This window comes from Oryctolagus cuniculus, chromosome X (genome assembly GCF_964237555.1).
Source record: "Oryctolagus cuniculus chromosome X, mOryCun1.1, whole genome shotgun sequence".
Lineage (NCBI taxonomy): Eukaryota > Metazoa > Chordata > Mammalia > Lagomorpha > Leporidae > Oryctolagus > Oryctolagus cuniculus.
This window is the reverse complement of record NC_091453.1, coordinates 21,235,364-21,254,095: the sequence shown is the minus strand read 5'-3', so window position 1 is coordinate 21,254,095 and position 18,732 is coordinate 21,235,364. Positions and strand designations below refer to the sequence as shown.

Sequence of the window (18,732 nt, the reverse complement as noted above, 5' to 3'; positions counted from 1 at the left end):
TGTGTGTGTGTGTGTCTCTCTCTCTCTCTCTGTCACTCTGCCTTTCAAGTAAATGAATAAATCTTAGCAAGTTGCTAAAAGCAGTAATAATTTTATGAAATTAATAGTCCACTCAGAAAATATTTAATGTAGGGCCTTATAATCAAGCAGTCAAGATATTTGATTAATGAATATATGGATAGATTTTTTTTGTGTTCTTTTTACCCTGAAGAGTTTGATATATTTAAACTTTGATTTTTTTTTTAAATTCAAAAATTTCAACTTACACAAGTTTTCAGAAGGATTTTTATTATGGCAAAATGCGATATAATTTTGTTACATATAACCTCTTCTAAAGAAATTTAGAGACTTCCAAGTATGAGGATTATTCTTTTCACTTTTTAATTCAAAGCAACATGCTGCTACAGGATAAAAAGCCATAGTGTGGTTGTCCTTTTAACTTCTAGTTGAAAGCCAGTTATAATTTTGTTTGAAGTTATATAGCTTTGTTACAAATAGATGGCATAAAAAATGCTTTCCACATTTTTTGTGATTCATCTTTATATTTTAAGAAGTGTGGATTTGTTCTATTTTCCCCTTGTTTATTTGTTTCCTGATTGCAGTGCAAGTTCTAGTTGAGTGCCAATGAATTTCTCAGAAGGAAAAGATGTAGAAGAAAATGCTTAAGTCAGGGATATAAAGTATAAATAGAAGAAGAAAATTTTAGGGTATTGTAGGTTCTTCCACTTAGCTTTTATTCCATGATGCCAAAGGGTGCACTTTAGAAGCTTCCTGGAGGGATAATTTCAGAGGGAAGCATCAAAATACCATGAATCCTGGGTTCAGGATAGAATATATTACAGGTTAACAATAGATTAAAATCTGCTTACATTTCCTTCACCTTATACTGAGCCAGGAGAGGCAGCTTGGGACTTTCAAACAACCCCCAGTGAAGAGCACTACTCCCCGCAGGACCATTTTATGTTCTGCTTCCTAACCTGCATATTGTACTTTCATAGATTCTCTTGGTTTCTTCAGAGAGAACATTCTGTCCTAATGAATGGAAAATAGAGCAGTGTTCTGTTATACCATTTTGATATCTTTATTTTATAAGATGACAACTGCCTTCCAGTGAAGTTTTCACGTGAGATGCTTTTGAGGCTTCCCTGTACGGAGGTCTGTACTCAATAAGTGGTCAATATATGCTTGCTTCTGCCCTGCAGGAAGAAAAAAGAGCCAAGCAGCCATTTAGAGTCCATTTTGGCTTTCAGGGAAAACCTATATGAGAACCATCCCTGTGGTGATAAATATGACAGTGAGATTGCAATGAAATAGAAGAGGAAAACATAAACAACGAATCTCAAATAATTTGCTGGAGGAGTTGTTTAGTGGGAAGGGAAGCAAATAAAAACTTTGACCATATGTATATTTGTTGGGGGGCGGGTGCATGGGTGGGTGGGTGGTAGGGACCCAAGTACTTGGACCAAACTACTTGAACCATCATCTGCTGCCTCCCAGGGTGTGCTTAAGCAGGAATCAAGAGTCAGAGTGGAGCCAAGACTCAAACCCAGGCACTCCCATGTCTTTTAACTGCTACACCAAATGCCTCAAAACTTGTGGGATTTTGAGATGAAGGAAAGCTTTCCAAGAAGGGAAAACAATTTTTAAAAAGCAATACTGCCACATACAACAACATGGATGAATGTGAGAGACAAAAAGCCAGAAACAAAAGAACTCACACCATGTACATGAAGTTTAAGAGCAGGCAAAACTAAACTAATATATGGAGATAGGTGTCCTCAGTAGCCTGGCTGAAAGAGTGGTTATTGACTGAGAAGGGGCAGTAGGGAACTTTCTGGGTGATGGAAATGTCCTGTATCTTAACCTGGATGATGGTTACATTGATGCATAAATATATATAAATTCATCAACCTTTCTACTTCAGATTCAAAAACATTATAGCTCAATACAAATTTTAACTAAATGCTTAATAGAGTCCTTGTATGAAAAGTGAGGCAAACCCCTGGTCTAAAAATGATCTCCTAGGCTTAACATAGGAGACTTTTCTGAATAATGACATTTCTATTCATTTTTGTTGCAAAACATTTCAAACCCCAAAGGATGCTTAGCCTGCAGTAAAGTCACATCTGTTGAGCTACAGCAAGGTGCAGGCTGCGGAGGCATAGCTCTGTTGATTTCTTTGAGGACTCACTGCTTCATGGCAGTGCCTTTCTTTTTTCTTTCCAGATTGGCAGATTGCTACTCTGGCTTTACTCTTGGGCGGTGCTGCCATCATTCTCATTGCATTCCTGGTGGGTTTGATTTCTATCTGCGTGGGATCTCGAAGACGCTTCTACAGACCTGTTGCTGTCATGCTTTTTGCAGCAGGTAAATGTATTCATTACTTTTGAAATGATATTAATGTTTCATGAACCTTTCTACTACTCTCCTCTCTTCATACAGAAGCAGTATGTGTTTGCTGCATTACATAAAAATTGAGAGTCATTTGTTATATTTTAAGGCAAATTGGCTAAAGGTTTATATCATATTAGCTGTTTTCAGTGTGTTAAGCATTTCACAGAATACAGTGGCAATCTCTAAATTTCTAACTAAAGCATGAATAAATAATGCATCATGACAGGGCTAGTGCCTTAGGGATTGCAGCAGATGTATTTACCAACATTCTTTTTTACATCTAGTTTTTTCCACCTCTTTACTGACCCTTGCTGATCTTAAAACAACATTTTATTCTGACATAAAAATTAAAAAAAGAATTCAGAATGTGTACCTTTAAAGGCATACATCTCTTTGTAAATAAACATAGTTATGCTGAAAAATTATGACATATAACTTGAACCACCAGACAGAATAATATGAGGTCAAGTATATGTTAATAATTTAATAATCATTCTATAAACCATAGAATGGATTAAAATATCAATCAAGATAAACTAAAGATAGCTATTGAGAAAAGGGGCTTGGAGACCAAAAGTCCAGTCCATTATTTGATGTGAGTTTTAATTTTTACTTATAAAAACATCCTTGAATATGTTTTTCTTTTTGACTCAAATTGAAATCTTGTGATGCCTTCAATTTACCTTGTCAGTCTTATCTGATTAGAAAACTGCAAAATAAGCCCTTGTGACTTTCAGTAATGAAAACACTGACAGAACCATCTAGACTGTTAGATAGATTTTTAAAAGCTGTTTAAAGATTGGAATAGATGGAATTTCTCAGGCTTTAAACCGTAGTTTGAACTGAAAATATAAAATCAGAAGTGTTGTGCTGCCCCCTGCTGTCTGTTTGCATCTTTTTTCCTGTTTATTTAAGATTGATTACAGAGAGAAAGAGATCTTCCATCCTCTGTTCATTCCCCAAACGGCTGTAACAGCCAGGACTGGGCCAGGCCAAAGCCAAGAGCTTTACTCTGGTCTCCCACGTGGATGCAGGGGCCCAAGCACTTGGGCATCTTCCACTGCATTCCCAGGCCATTAGCAGGGAGCTGGGTCAGAAGTGGAGCAGCCGGTACACAAACTGGCACCCATATGGGATGCCAGCATCACATGTGGCAGCTTTTCCTGTATGCTTCTCCTTATACCCTTGAAGACTGCTGAGATTAGAGCTGCCATAAATATGAAAGTCTACAGGACTGAAGAAATCTACTTCATCTTTTGAGTGATTTGTTACTGGCAGAGCTGCGACTGGAAAGCTACTGAGTCATAAACCAGTGGTCCATTCACTACCTGTTCCCTCACTTGAATGCCTATTATAGTTTAAATTAAACATTATATTAGGACATTTGAGAAGGTGGCTAACATATCACCACGATTCTTTCTAATACAGTAGAGAACATGGCTACAAAAATATTTTGGAGCCTTAAGAAAGTGACCACAGCGTCATTTTATTGCTCTCATGGGCCATTTAATGACTTAATACATAAAGATTCCCTAAAGATTGTGTAGGCAGTCTTTAGTTTACTTCTTGGTTCATGAATTTATTATGGCACTTTTTCTATTTTTAGAATAAACAGACTTTTAATTTAGTATGAGTTTGTTCAGCTATGATTTATTAACATCATGGTTAGAAATCAATTGAAATAGAATAATTTCTTGATAAATCATTCTGAAATGATATGCAATTTAAAACTGGAGTTCTATTTTGAATATTTTTTAGAATACATAGATACCTCTCATTTTAGGATGATACAGTGATACTGTGGTCATTTATTATAAATATTCAATATTGTTGTGCATACCTAGTTACTATCCCATTTAGCCTTTAACTTACTGCATAATGGTATATGCAGAATCTATGAAAAACATCCATTATTGAAATGACCTATTATAAACATACTTCAAATAATAACTGGAAGTTTCAAGTATTTTTATTTAAAATACTATATTTTTCCACATTTAATACAATTATGGAAATGTGAAAATAAGTACTGGTTATACTAGAAAATGTATTGTAAATGAACATTAGCTAAATGGTAATGTGTTTGGCCAAAATAAGGGTTTTGATTTAGCTATAGCTACCATAAATATTAGTAAATTATAAAATAATGAAAGGTATCCACACAGCAAAATTCATGTAGTGTTGTTCTACCCGCTGAGACCTAAAATGAACATTAGACTGCTATAGTTTAAAAATGTACATATTCTAAGATTTAATTCAATTCATTCTCCTTTGACATGGTGATTATAGAAGCTTGCTTTGAAATAATGATTAGTTTACTATTCACTTTGCATATAAGCAGAGTAAAACTTAGAAAGGCTTCTCTCTCCCATTTGCAAAAACCATTAAGGAGTTGCCTGTAGCTGATATCTGGAATAGATATTTATTACACATAGTGATCCATTATTAATTTAGACTTTAGATTAGCAAAGTTGGAAAATCTGCCTACTGCAAACAATACTAGCTAAAGTTAGGACTGTTTATTTAGTTTGCTTCTTAGTAAATATACAATATACACTTGAGTAGTAGGCTTATCTCACTTATAATTCAGTTTAGTGATTCTTTGTAAATGGAGCCATTTCCCTTTTTTACTTATATTGGTGTACTTGAAAATGCTTTGCATTTTTTCCTCTCAAAATGTTTTCTTCTCTAAATAACATCAAGCCTTGTGACAACAATTATCTTGGTGTTCACACAAAAAGAATGTTATCTATCTCAACCAAGTTTTTTTTTCCTTTCTGAAACATGTAATGCATAAAGTCAAAACAGACATAACACTACCACTTGGAAACATCCCTACCCAGGACTATATGCTTAGTTAATTTAGTACCATGTGCTGTGCCTAGTATTCATATGCACTGAGTAAATACATTTTGAATTAGTGGTGGTAAAATGACTAAGGCATGTGGCTCATAATCTAGTGGAGAAAAACAGGCATTTGAAGAACTAATTCAGGGTTTTTTAGGCCATGCTTCTCTGGGATTTATGAAAGAGTAAGTTTCACATGACCACAAAGCTATGACCAAAATAGTTCTAAAAAGTAATAGTAATCAAAACATGTTTTTTTCATTTTTGTATACTTTTCATTTATTTAACAAATATTTCAGGTGTCTGGGGCAAGCATTATTTCAGAGTGGATTAAACTGCGCCTTGAAACACTGGCATTCCATATAACTGGTTCAAGTCCTGGATGCTCTGCTTCTGATACAACTCCCTGCCAATGTACCTAGGAAGGCAGTGGATGATGGACCAAGAACTTGGGCCATTGCCATCCATATTGGAAACCAAGATGGAATTTTGGGCTCCTGGCTTTGGGCTGGCCTAGCCCTGGCTTTTACAGCCACTTGGGGAGTGAACCAGCAGATGGAAAACTTCTCTCTCTCTCTCTCTCTCCTGGTCTTGCTCTCTGTCACTTCGCCTTTCAAATAAATAAGCAAATAAATCTTTTAAATTAATTTATATTTAAATATATGTATATATATATATATGTGATACCTACAGCATGCAACTATACTCTTGCTATTTAGATAATAAACCCTAAGGGTTTTTATAGAGAACTGATGATTAATTTGATTAATTAATCAAGCATCTAGCATGTGCTACAGTGCCAGATATTTAACACACACTATCTCTTATACAACATTCTTCAAAATAGGTACAAGAGTACCTTGAACAATTTGTGAAAAATGGAATTAAAAGATAAGTTTATTTGGGTGCAAAAGAATTTTGAAATCGATGAATAGTTTTCTGTAAAGACCCCTTGTATGCTTGGATTCTAAATTCTTTTGTACCAAAAGAAACCTTATTTTTTTTTTATTTTTTTATTTTTTTGACAGAGTGGACAGTGAGAGAGAGAGACAGAGAGAGACAGAGAGAAAGGTCTTCCATTGCCATTGGTTCACCCTCCAATGGCCACAGCGTCTGGCGGGCTGCAGCCGGCGCACTGTGCTGATCCGAAGGCAGGAGCCAGGTACTTCTCCTGGTCTTCCATGGGGTGCAGGGCCCAAGGACTTGGGCCATCCTCCACTGCACTCCCTGGCCATAGCAGAGAGCTGGCCTGGAAGAGGGGCAACCGGGACAGAATCCGGCGCCCCAACCGGGACTAGAACCCGGTGTGCCGGCACCGCTAGGCAGAGGATTAGCCTGTTGAGCCGCGGCGCCGGCCCAGAAACCTTATTTTTTAATCCTCCTCTTTATGAATTTTTTAAAAATACACTCACATTTGAAAAAGCCAACTCAGGAAAGTTAGCTTATTTCTCAGGGTTTTCCAACTAGGAAGTTGCAGAGCTCAGGTTTGAAAGGCTGAAAGCCCAAATGAGGGTTCATGAGTCATCTTTACTTGGGTATATATCACATAGAGAAAAACCAGAGCAGAATCGGGCTTGATTTTTAATTCAACTGCCAACTGTGCCCTACAGTTGGAGTCTAAACTTTAACTTGAGCTATTCCATCTCTCAGAAGTAATACCTGAAAGGAATCAGCATCTTGAGATGTCACAGAGACCACAGGCTAATCAGTGCAGCATGACTGAGCCATAGCACATAAGGAAAGCTGTGCATGTTTCTGATACAGTGGGCTACACCCTCTTTCTTTTTGTGTAGCTGACAATGATAGATAATATGATGTAATTCTGATCATTGCATCTAGTTCGCCTCACTAAGGACTTACACTCTCACAGAGACTTAGGATGAATAATTCCTTCTCTCCCAAGTCCTTTAATATAAATTGCAGAAAATGTCCAGTGTTTGATAGTTCATATTTTAAATAACAGAATCCTCATTTGTTGTATGATTAAAGATGCTTCCTTTCTATTATGTCTGCAAAAAGCCTCCTCTAAATGAGTGTTTATGAAAAATGGTGATTTCTTTTTCAGAGTCCTGTGACTCATTCCCATTTCTAACTAGAGGCTTGTGTTTACAGTTCTTATACCATCCTACAAGTTACAGTGAGATGACTGGAGGCGGGTTTTTTGTTTTGTTTTGTTTTGTTTTGTTTTGTTTTGTTTTGGAGAGTCAGAGAGGTACAAGCAATCTCCCATCTGCTGGTTCACTCCTCCGAGGCATGTAATGCCCAAGGCTGAGCCAGCAAAGCCAAGCCAGTAGTCACAAACTCAGTTCAGGTCTCCCATGTGTGAGGCAGAGATCCAGTTACTTGAGCCATGACTCACTGCCTCCAAGAGTACATTAATAGCAGGAAGCTGGAATTGAGAGTGGAGCTAGGACTCCAACAGAGGCACTCCGGTATGGGATACAGACGTCGAAACTGACAGCTTAACCACTAAGCCAAGCACCTGCTCTGCAGGAGTCATTTTGACTCTTAGATTTTAGAGACAGCCAGCTTAGATTTAAAACTAGAGTTCCGGTCACAAATCTTCAGATTCCATGTTATTTTCGACGTAGTAGATTCAAACTAGCCTTTGGCTAGAATAATCTACAGTATTACTCCCCAATAATTAATTTTGTACTATTACTTTTAGTAGTTATAAAATAAGTAATTTTGTAGCACCATATTAATCATTCATGGGCAAGTGTTTTTTAATTCCAGACTGTCACTTTCTTTATGTAAATTCTGTATTTAGAGATTGGCCAGTAAGGCCTTTCAATCAACTCCTTAGTTTGTGTCTTCTTTTCCTATACCACCATTATTGCCTTAGTTGAAACTTCCTCAAGTAGAACATCTCAGTTCCCAAACTTGACCTTTACCTACTTTTTTTTTATGTTAATCTTGCTTAAAATGTGTGACTCTTTCCTCTTTCCTAGAATCTTATTACATAGTTCTTCCCTGATAGCCATTTTTTAAGGATTTATTTTATTTATTTGAGAGAGTTAGAGAGGTAGAGCCCGGGGAGGAAGGTGGGGGGTGGTTCTTTGATCTGCTGATTCACTCACCCAAAATGACCACAATGGCCGGAGCTGAGCTGATCCAAAGCCAGGAGCCAGGAGCTTCTTCCAGGTCTCCCACAAGGGTGCAGGGGCCCAAGCACTTGGGCCATCTTCTATTGCTTTCCCGGACCCTAGCAGAGAACTGTATTGGAAGTAGAGCGGCCGGGACTTGAACTGGCACCTGTTTGGGATGCCAGCACTGCAGGCAGAGGCTTTAACCCACAGTGCCACAGCACTGGCCCCAGCCATTTTTTTATATTCCCTAAACTTTCTTTCCCACCATTGCCACCTAAGTCATTACCATACACAGGTAACCAGATGCAAACTGACACCAACTCCACCAGTCTTCCCCTATATTCTCCCACCCCCTACCCCCCACCCCCGACTCCAAATTCCACTTCTCAGGTTATCCTTCCTGATGTCTTCTTTCAGTCTATCTTGCATTGAAACACACAAGGTCTGTTTCTGAAATATGCATCTACACTTGTCATTTGCCACTTTGGTTTCCTTAGAAGCAGACCCTCAGGCAAGGAATCAAGCACAGATACTTTATTGGGAGATAAAAGCAGCAATGTGGTAATGGATAAGGAAAATGAGACAAGGATAAGAAGACAGCTTATGAAAGGAACATCTTCAACTCATTTTTCACTCAAAGCAGCTATAGCATCTTGGAGAAACTCTGGAACCCAGTGTGGAACACACACCTCAAGAGTTATCTCACTTGATGGACAGGGGAGCTGATGTGTTTATATACCAAATTCTTCATTCCACCCATGTGACTTGCCAACAGGCACTTCCCCTTATACCTCTAAAATCTATACAAACTGCTGCTGCTTCCTAGGGATTCAATCACTGAATGGAAGCACTCTCACTTGCTCTAATTATGCCTTTCAAACAAATATTAAAAAAAGAAAAAACAAATTGAAATGTTGCTTCTTCATCATTGATGTCCTCTTTCTCTCTGTGAGCAGAGTTGGTCTTTGACACATCATCGGAGCTAAGTAAATAGAGTGTTCAATAGATTATAAGTAAACATGCCTCTCCTAGTGGTGAACGCATTGATTTGTAACTATCTATATGTCTTTCTCCACCATCAGAGTATGAAATATCGAAGGACAAAAATGATGTCCTGCCTGTCTTATCCCCTTCACCTACAACACATTGTACTCAATAAATAAATGTGTTTTGAACGATTGAAATATACTCCTTCGAAGAAAATATTGAATATTTTAATATTGAAAATATCCCCTGCAAACTAGAGAAAACATGGGAAATAGTAATTCTGTATGTTCCTAGAATGCCTCTAAGAGCACAATTTCCTGGCAAGTAGTTTCATTTCCTCTTTTCAAAAAACTAGAAAGTGCATAAAATGAACCCCAAACTCCCTTTGAATTTTGAAATGCTGCACAATTTCTGTTGTGTCTTAAGGAGAGCAAAGAAAATAATACCACAGGCAGAGTTCCACTGTTTGTGGTAAAGTAGAAATATAGTATAGTTGGCTGGCACCATGGCTCAATAGGCTAATCCTCCACTTAGCGGCGCCTGCACACTGGGTTCTAGTCCCCGTCGGGGCACCGGATTCTGTTCCGGTTGCCCCTCTTCCAGGCCAGCTCTCTGCTGTGGCCTGGGAAGGCAGTGGAGGATGGCCCAGGTGCTTGGGCCCTGCACCCCATGGGAGACCAGGAGAAGCACCTGGCTCCTGCCTTCGGATCAGCGCGGTGCGCCGGCCACAGCACGCCGGCCGTGGCGGCCATTGGAGGGTGAACCAACGGCAAAAGGAAGACCTTTCTCTCTGTCTCTCTCTCTCAATATCCACTCTGCCTGTCAAAAAAAAAAAAAAAAAAGAGAAAAGAAAAGAAAAAAGAAATATAGTATGGTGATGTTTTCTTGGCTTGTGAACTTTTAGGGTTTTTACCCCTATGCAGCATTAATAAAGACAAGAAAGCATGTTTACCTGCATTCCTGTGGTTTATTAAATGAAGAAAATTATTTACAAATGCAAAATATTTTTCTCAGTTTTGCTATTACACGCATTTTTTCTCTGTGATTCAAAAGAGAGTAAAATAATTAAGAGGTGTAAAACATTTTAGGGTAATTTTCATTTGGCTCCAACACAATAAAGGTCTAAGAAAGCTGTTCAGAAGAGTATGCCAGTGGAACCTAATTGAGTTGTATTTTCACTTTTCCACTGTAGGAAAATTATGTTGTTATACCGTGGTGGCCAAATATTTGCTAAATAAAACATATTGAAATGAAGATTAGAAAGCTGCCTAGGTAACCACCTCACTGCAGGGACTGGCGGGTTCACAAAAGCAGCAGTGCATTCTTTTAAAAGAATATTACTCAGGTTGGTTACTACTTCTCTGCTCTAACTCCTTTAGCAGCTACCTATCACACTTAGAAGAAAATCTAGACCCCTAATCATGATTCACAAGGCTATCTAATGATAACATGAGCTGTGAACAAGATCTGTGCTGGATCTTCAAGGCTTGTCTTATGCCACACCCTCCTTGCCCTGTGTACTGCAACCACAGGGACCTCCCTGATATTCCAGTACACCAGATCTGCACTTGTGTCAGGAGTTTTGTAGTGCCTGTGTCCTCCACTTGGAATGCTCACTCCACTCTAGGTTGACCTTTGCCCCCAGTCCATTCATGTCTGAGCTCAAATGTCTCCTACCCTGAGAGATCTCTCGTTATTGATCCAAACAAGCAGCCTTCATCCCTGCCTTATCCTACTTTGTTGGATTTTCATGTCTCATAGCAATATCTCCCATTCTATTCCATATATATATATTATATATATATATTTACTAATAACTGCCTACCCATGTGAAGAGCAACTTAAGTCCCTTTGTTACCAGTAGTGTCTTAAGGTATATCACTTCAGAAACATTCAAATATTTATTGAGCAGATGATTTTGTTGAATGAGTAAGTGAATTACTCTACCTACATCACATTGGTATTTCAGTCATACGCTGCAGAATCAGCCATGATTTGAGTAGCTACTAATGTAAAGAAACCTAAGGAGAATATAGAAACACTAGTATGTGTAACTTGGTAACTTCAGAATTTCTTTTCCTGTAATTCATGGTTGATAATAATTGACTTCCTATTAGTTTTAAGGCATTTAAAATATGAAAACTCCCTTTCCTTCACAGAGGCACAGATCCTGCTGAATGTTTTCTTAATTACTATACATTTTAACACTTAGTGGCTAGAAATAAATGAAGTGTGGTGTTATATAATATGCTATCAGCCGAGTCCTGACAACAACCTAAAACTTTGTATAAGAAATTTAAGCTGCAAATAAGGTGTGATTTCTATTTGGATGTCAAGAGATTCTCCTTCTACATTAAATATTTTTCCATCTGCTCTCAACAGTAACTGGAAAGTATGGCAGGCAAGTGCTGGCGCAGAGCAGGGTTGAGCTGTGTGCATACAGATTGTAGGATCCTTTTCATATCTGCTTCCAGGTAGATCCCTTGACCCCCTGGTCATAGCCTTGTAGAAATGATTTTGAGGAATCGTACCCTCTAGAGTTTATAGTAGTTCGTCTGTCTAATGCCAGACTATCCAAGAAGGTTCATCCTATTGGTAATTAAGATCTTTTACAGGTGCTGAGAATAGATTTGAGTAGATTTTAAAGCATAAAATTCCAGTTGAAGTAAACAAACTGTCCTATTGCTCTTTTAAAAATATATAATAAACTGTATCAAAACTATATTTTACTTTTTACACTGTCAGTGTATTCTCTCCTATTCCTTGTTTGTTCGCATTTTTTCTTACACTTCAGGAATTTGCATTAATTTTAAGATGAATTAAACAGCCTTTTAAAACTAAAAATTTACTTAATATATCAAGGATTGGCAAACTTTGTTTTTTAAAGTACCAGATAATAAATACTTTTGGCTCTGTGAGCCATGTGGTTTCTGTCACAACCACTCAGTTCTGCCGTTGTAGTGTGGACAGTGCATAAATGAATGAACATGACTGTGTTCCAATAAAACATTTTCAAAAATAATCAGCAGGACATCATAAATAAGAGTGCCAATTGTTAAATCAACAACGGGGGTCACTGGGTACATGCTCCCCACGTAGGATCTCTGTCCTTAATGTGTTTTACTATGAAACTTAAAGACAACACTACTAGTCGAACAATACCCTATACCTTGTTCGTTGTGTGAGGGCAGCCTGTTGAAATCCTTGCTTAGTGTATACTAAGTTGATCTTCTGTATATGAAGGTAATTGAAAATGAAACTCAATGAATGGCAGGATGGGAGAGGGAGTGGGAGAGGGGAGGGCCGCGGGAGGGAGGGAGGGAGGTTGGGGGGGAGCCACAACAATACACAAGTTGCACTTTGTAAATTCACATTTATTAAACAAAATTTAAAAAAAAAATCAGCAGACCAGATTTTGTAGTTTGTCAACCCCATATATATATACACATATGTATATATACATATATATACACATATATACATACACACACATCCCATAAATTTAGGAAGAAGACTGTATTTCTTATAAACAGTGGAAGCTATTAGATAGTAGAGAATGAGTCAGATACATCCCATTAATTCTTGTTAAATCAATTTAAATAAAATACAAACTATATAATAATTGATCTAATAGGATGTTAGGCATTTAGGTGAAAGACATCATCTCATGTAATCCAGTGTTTCCCATATAATATCCACAAGATAAATATGAAGATAATTTATATGGTTGAAGCAATCTTCCCTTATTAATTAGTTCATTTTATTTTAATTGGTTTTTTTAAATTAATTTATTATTGACAGGCAAAGTTAGAGAGAGAGAAAGGTCTTCCTTCTGTTGGTTCACCCCCCAAATGGCCACTATGGCCGACGCTACGCCGATCTGAAGCCAGGAGCCAGGTGCTTCCTCCTGGTCACCCATGCAGGTGCAGGGCCCAAGCACTTGGGCCATCCTCCACTGCCTTCCCGGGCCACAGCAGAGAGCTGGACTGGAAGAGGAGCAACTGGGACAGAACCAGCGCCCCAACCGGGACTAGAACCCAGAGTTCCGGTGCCGCAGGTGGAGGATTAGCCTAGTGAGCCGCGGCGCCACCAATTGGTGTGTTTTACATATGACCTATGACATTTCTCCTTAGCCCTAACTATGAACTATGATCTAACTAGGAAATAAGAGCAGAGTTTTGCACTCTGTTGTCATCATTGAATACGTTTTCCAGTATCAGGAACTAAGATCTAACCAGGAAATAAGAGCAGAGTTTTGCACTCTGTTGTAGCCACTATTAAGTAGGTTTTCCAGTATCAGTATCTCCCATAACTATCAACATAATTCTTTTTTAAAAGTAAGTGGAGGGGCCGGCGCTGTGGCGCAGTGGGTTAATGCCCTGGCCTGAAGCGCTGGCATCCCATATGGGCGCCAGTTCAAGACCTGGCTGCTCCACTTCTGATCCAGCTCTCTGCTATGGCCTGGGAAAGCAATACAAGATGGCCCAAGTCCTTGGGCCCCTGTACTCATGTGGGAGACCCGGAGGAAGCTCCTGGCTTCGGATCAGCGCAGCTCCGGCCATTGTGGCCATCTGGAGACTGAACCATTAGATGGAAGACCTCTCTCTCCCTTCCTCTCCCCCTCCCCCCCCCCCTCTTCTCTGTGTAACTCTGACTTTCAAATAAATAAATAAATCTTTAAAAAAATAAGTGGAAAATAGCTATGTAAACACTGTTAGATGTAATAGGAAGGGTGTAGTTAGCTGTGACTTTTTGACAGTGATGGCATTTGAACCTGTTTTTAAAGAGGGCATAAAAGGGATGAGAGGAAAAGATTGAAAGTGGTTTTAGATCAGAGTAATGCAAAGGTACTTCAGAATGTTCACAGATAATGGAATAAAAGGACTATTTTGGTGCAAAAAATACTAATCCATGCATTTTTTTCAATAGTACACAATTTGCATGGGTTTCTTGAAGACCCAACATATGCATGGAATTCAAAATTTTTGCACCAAAATAAGCTTTTCTCCTAAATGCATTTTTCTGTGATTTTATGAATTAGCAGACATCAAGGTAGGAATTTCTAGAATATGGGATGAATTTGATAATATTGGGAAACAGCAACAACAGCATTACTTAAACACTGATCAGTTTCATCAGTAGAAATGAATTCAAATTCCTCAGTTCCTTAAGAGCATGAATAAATAACAAGGATTTTAATTAGCATTGGAGACAGCATTCTTGAGGAGCCACTAACAGGTTTTGTATAGTAGAACAGTTTAGCAGAACAGTTTAGCTTAACTAGTACTACTTGCCAAAATAGTAATAATTATGTATGTTTTTAAGGTGAGAATCACTACTTTGTATGCTCATAAATTATATTGCACTATTTATTTCATCAATGGTACTACTAATTTACTAATTAATAGGGTAATTCTTATTGAATTATAAAATAATGTTTGAACAAAAGCATTGTTAATATTTTAATATGTCATCTAGAATAAGCATTGTTTGGATTTTATGTTTATTTGGTTAAAAAGTAATTTTTATACTTATGTAAGTTTAAATGTTTATGTAATTTTATTTCCTGTAAATAGCATTTTCTAATTTTGGTTTGCTTTTCTTTCAGTTGTTTTACAGGTTTGCAGCCTGGTCCTTTACCCAATCAAGTTCATTGAAACTGTGAGCTTGAAAATTTACCATGAGTTCAATTGGGGTTATGGCCTGGCCTGGGGTGCAACTATATTTTCGTTTGGGGGTGCCATCCTTTATTGCCTGAACCCTAAGAACTATGAAGATTACTACTAGAACCAATAGTCTCAGATTTGGGGGAAAAAGAAGAAAAAGAAAAAAACAGTCAACAAAAGGATTACATCTGCATCTTTTCTAACTCAGTTTTCTAAAACACTTGTGGAACATCAAGCAGTTTGCTCAGTTGATTTAATGTCCTTTGCCTTTTGGCTGTCAACATCATAACCAGCATTTACATCCATTTTAGGGACTTGTGCAAATTAAGAGAGCTGATTAGACATAGGCAAATGCTGCAAACGTCCAATATATTCATGTCATTTTTCTTGACAAGTGAAGGGTCTATAAGACAGCAACCATTGTGAGGAACTTAGATGGAATGCGAATTGCCTGAGCCTCATGTTGCCTGCAGGGGAGCAGCTGGCATAAGCAACATTTAGAAGTTTCTTTGTACTGACAAGGATTCTACTCTTAGAGCCCTTATCACCTGCTTATCCCATCCAATGACTACATTGGCTGTTGGTTATTTGCTTGAGTGAGCTCTTGAAAAGTGAACTGCCCTTCAGCATCTAATGGGAGTTATGAATATAACTGGTTAATAGTACACATTCTACCTTCAAGAATACTCTCTTTAATGGGAGATTATGCTTTGGCAATCAGCATCTCCCTGGGAAGGGAGTCAAGACGTAGAAACATATGTTTTTCATTATGTGGTTAGAAATTGTGCCTCAGCCCTATCCAGAATGGAAGAAAATTGAGGGTCTCTGCTTTCCCTGGGGCAACCAGAAAGAAATATGCGTGAGTTGCTTTTGTACCCTTTAAATTGTTTACCAAACATTGCAGCAAACAGTTGTGCGTATGTAAGGAACTTAAATATTTTTATAGAAAGTGAGCCATTAGGATATGGTAAGATGTTGTTCCCTAACTCTCCACATACATTTGCCTATTATACATAAAATTAATATTTGCTCTAGTGAAGTGGTTTGAACACTAACCTTGTATTTGTTGTTAAGAGGCTTAGATTGGTATTCACATTTATTTACCATACAAAAGTATATACACCTTAAAGCTTTTTCGCTGTTTCACTGGAAAGTGTTAATAGGATTGCCTAAGAAGAAAAATTGAAATGGTGTTAATCTGAAAACTAATGATTCCTCTGTAAGCACGGTAGTTCAAAAGAGAGTAGCAGTTAGGATGATCATTTTGTGTGAAAGTCATTAAAGTAGAAGGCTGCTATTTTTTGCAGGTATTTTAAATGTCTTCATTTAAAAAAAATGGAATAGTGATAGATTTATATAAATGTCTAAATGTCTCAGTAGAGGAGTAGAATTCATCCAGGTAACACTTGGTCCTCTGAAGTTAACTGATGGGCTAAATGATTTATACACAAAATTATGATGGGTTTATGTCAAGGGAATCATTTACTGACTGTTCCAATGGAAGGAAATATCAATAAAAGGGAATAAGTTTGCAACTAATCTCTTACTGCAAACTTGTGTTGATTCTGTTTAGTATACAAATTTGGATAGTTTAATTATAAACATATTTTTATATAAAATACAGTTCTAATATAAAAGTTATAAATAATTATTTTTGTTAACAAAGACACTAAATGTGTTCTGGTTTTGGCCCTCTTGCAGAAAGAAGCATTGGAAAAATCATTTAAAACCTACCTATATGCTATTATATTGATCTGTTAAGAGCAGGACCATATCAATAGTATTTAGTAATTCGCTTTACCTCCAAAAGCTGAATTTTGCTTTCAGCTTGTCTTAATAATGGTTGCCAAAACAACAGCCAAAAAAGAAACTATTTTATATTCAGAAGATAAAAAACACTCCCCTATCTTGTGAATCACAAAGTACATATTAAGTATCAGGTTTATTCTTACTTTAGCAATGATAGACAAATTGATTAAATTCATCCAGAGAGAAACCTTTAAAAAGTATATGATTCTATAATCATAACAAACTATGAGTAAAATTTTTCCAGAAATATATTAGTGTTATAGGGTCATTTGAAGCAATTCTCTGGAGAAATAGTAAAATCTGGGGCAGAATGTCTTAGAGTTTATTGTATATTGTTAGAGCAGCATGAGAAATACAATATTTGGATAGAGATTTTGGCTGTTGAACACCCTCTGTTGTGAGGTGTCCTTATTCCTGAATAATGGAAGGATAGTACTTTGGTGCTGATATCAATAAGGCACTTTCCTTGGTCCTAGTAGAGGATGCAGCGTGCTCTTAAACCAGTATCATATCTCGAGTCTCATCATGTTTTCATTCTCTGTCAGTATGACAGCCTGGAAAATGACAGAATGTTATTGGTTGAGGCACACATATTTGCAGTTTACTGAAAAGTAGATTTCTTACATCACTTTTTTCTCTTCCAAGTGAACCATGCTGTTTTACTACCATCACTAATATTTGGAAGTGTTTCATTACTAACAAGCTCAATACAACATGAAGATTGTTGCTCATGTTAATACTATTATGTCTATCAGAATAAACACAAGTGAAATTGTCGCCTACACTAACATTATGTCTTTGCAGCTTTAGGTTTGTTTGTTTTCTTAAGCAAAATCGTTAGCCACAAAACCATTGTGTATCTTAGAGATATATACACACATACATGTAGCATAAAGTACTCAGCAGGGCTAGTTATTTGGATTTCTTGCACAACTATTTAGCCTTTTGTAAGTTCGATGTGTAAATTTTAAAGACATAAATATAGAGAGGCCTATGTGTTTGACATATAAATGATATATTATGGATTAGCATGTACCTGTATATTATTAAACATGCAATGAACTGACTGATAAGTGATGTCTAATGTATGGCTAGCAATGTAATTTATTCAGACTGTATTTTTGTACAGAGCAGCACACACTAACCTATGCCTCTGTGTCCTCTTTAATGCCTAAAACTGTGCCTAGAAATTTCATCTGTCTTAAAAAATAAAATATACTTCATACTCTTTATGCTATTAGTTTCTCTACTGCTATTATATATTTATTATTTTAAAATATGTGACATATTTACTACTTAAATATGAATTCATGGTATCCTGGTTCCTTTTTTTTTTTAACAGTCACCTGGGGGAAATATGTTTATCACTCCAGTGCTTTTGAGTTTGCAGTTTCATAACCAGTTCTTCATTTCATGATTTTTGTAGTTGACATGAAGTTATCTATGTGGAAAAATAAAAATAAAAGTGGTTTCACTCATGTGATATGACTCTGTCTCTTCTGTATTGTGTAAACCCTTTAGACAAGACTTCTAAATTACATACATAGATATGTAATTTAGAAAATACAGTTTAAAATATGCTTATTTTACAAACATCAATTTTTTAAAAAAAATTCTTATAAATTTGAGAGAGAGAGAGAGCTGCAATCCACTAATTCACTCCCTAAATGCCAAAAACAGCCAGGACTGAGAGAGAGCTGCAATCCACTAATTCACTCCCTAAATGCCAAAAACAGCCAGGACTGGCTAGAGCAAATGCCAGCAGCCAGGAAATCAATCTAGTTCTCCCATCTGGGTAGCAGGAACCCAGTTACTCGAGCCATTTGTGGCAGCCTTCCAGGGTCTGCATTAGCAAGAAGCTGGAATCAGGAGTCAGAGCTGGGTATTGAACCCCCAGATGTTCTTTTTTATTATTACATTCAGAGTTGTGCAGCTATCAC

At 37.3% G+C, this 18,732-nt stretch overlaps 1 protein-coding gene across 1 annotated transcript in view; it reads left to right on the top strand.

Annotated features, from left to right (window-relative positions):
* LOC138847739 (transmembrane protein 47) overlaps window positions 1–18,270 on the top strand; it is a 32,933-nt gene extending 14,663 nt beyond the window's left edge. Inside the window, exons 2-3 of the mRNA XM_070067436.1 lie at window positions 2,227–2,367; window positions 14,926–18,270. Coding sequence (XP_069923537.1) covers window positions 2,227–2,367; window positions 14,926–15,104 — 320 coding nt within the window. The 3' untranslated portion in view covers window positions 15,105–18,270. The remainder of the gene's footprint in view (window positions 1–2,226; window positions 2,368–14,925) is intronic.
* Window positions 18,271–18,732: the final 462 nt, after the last annotated feature.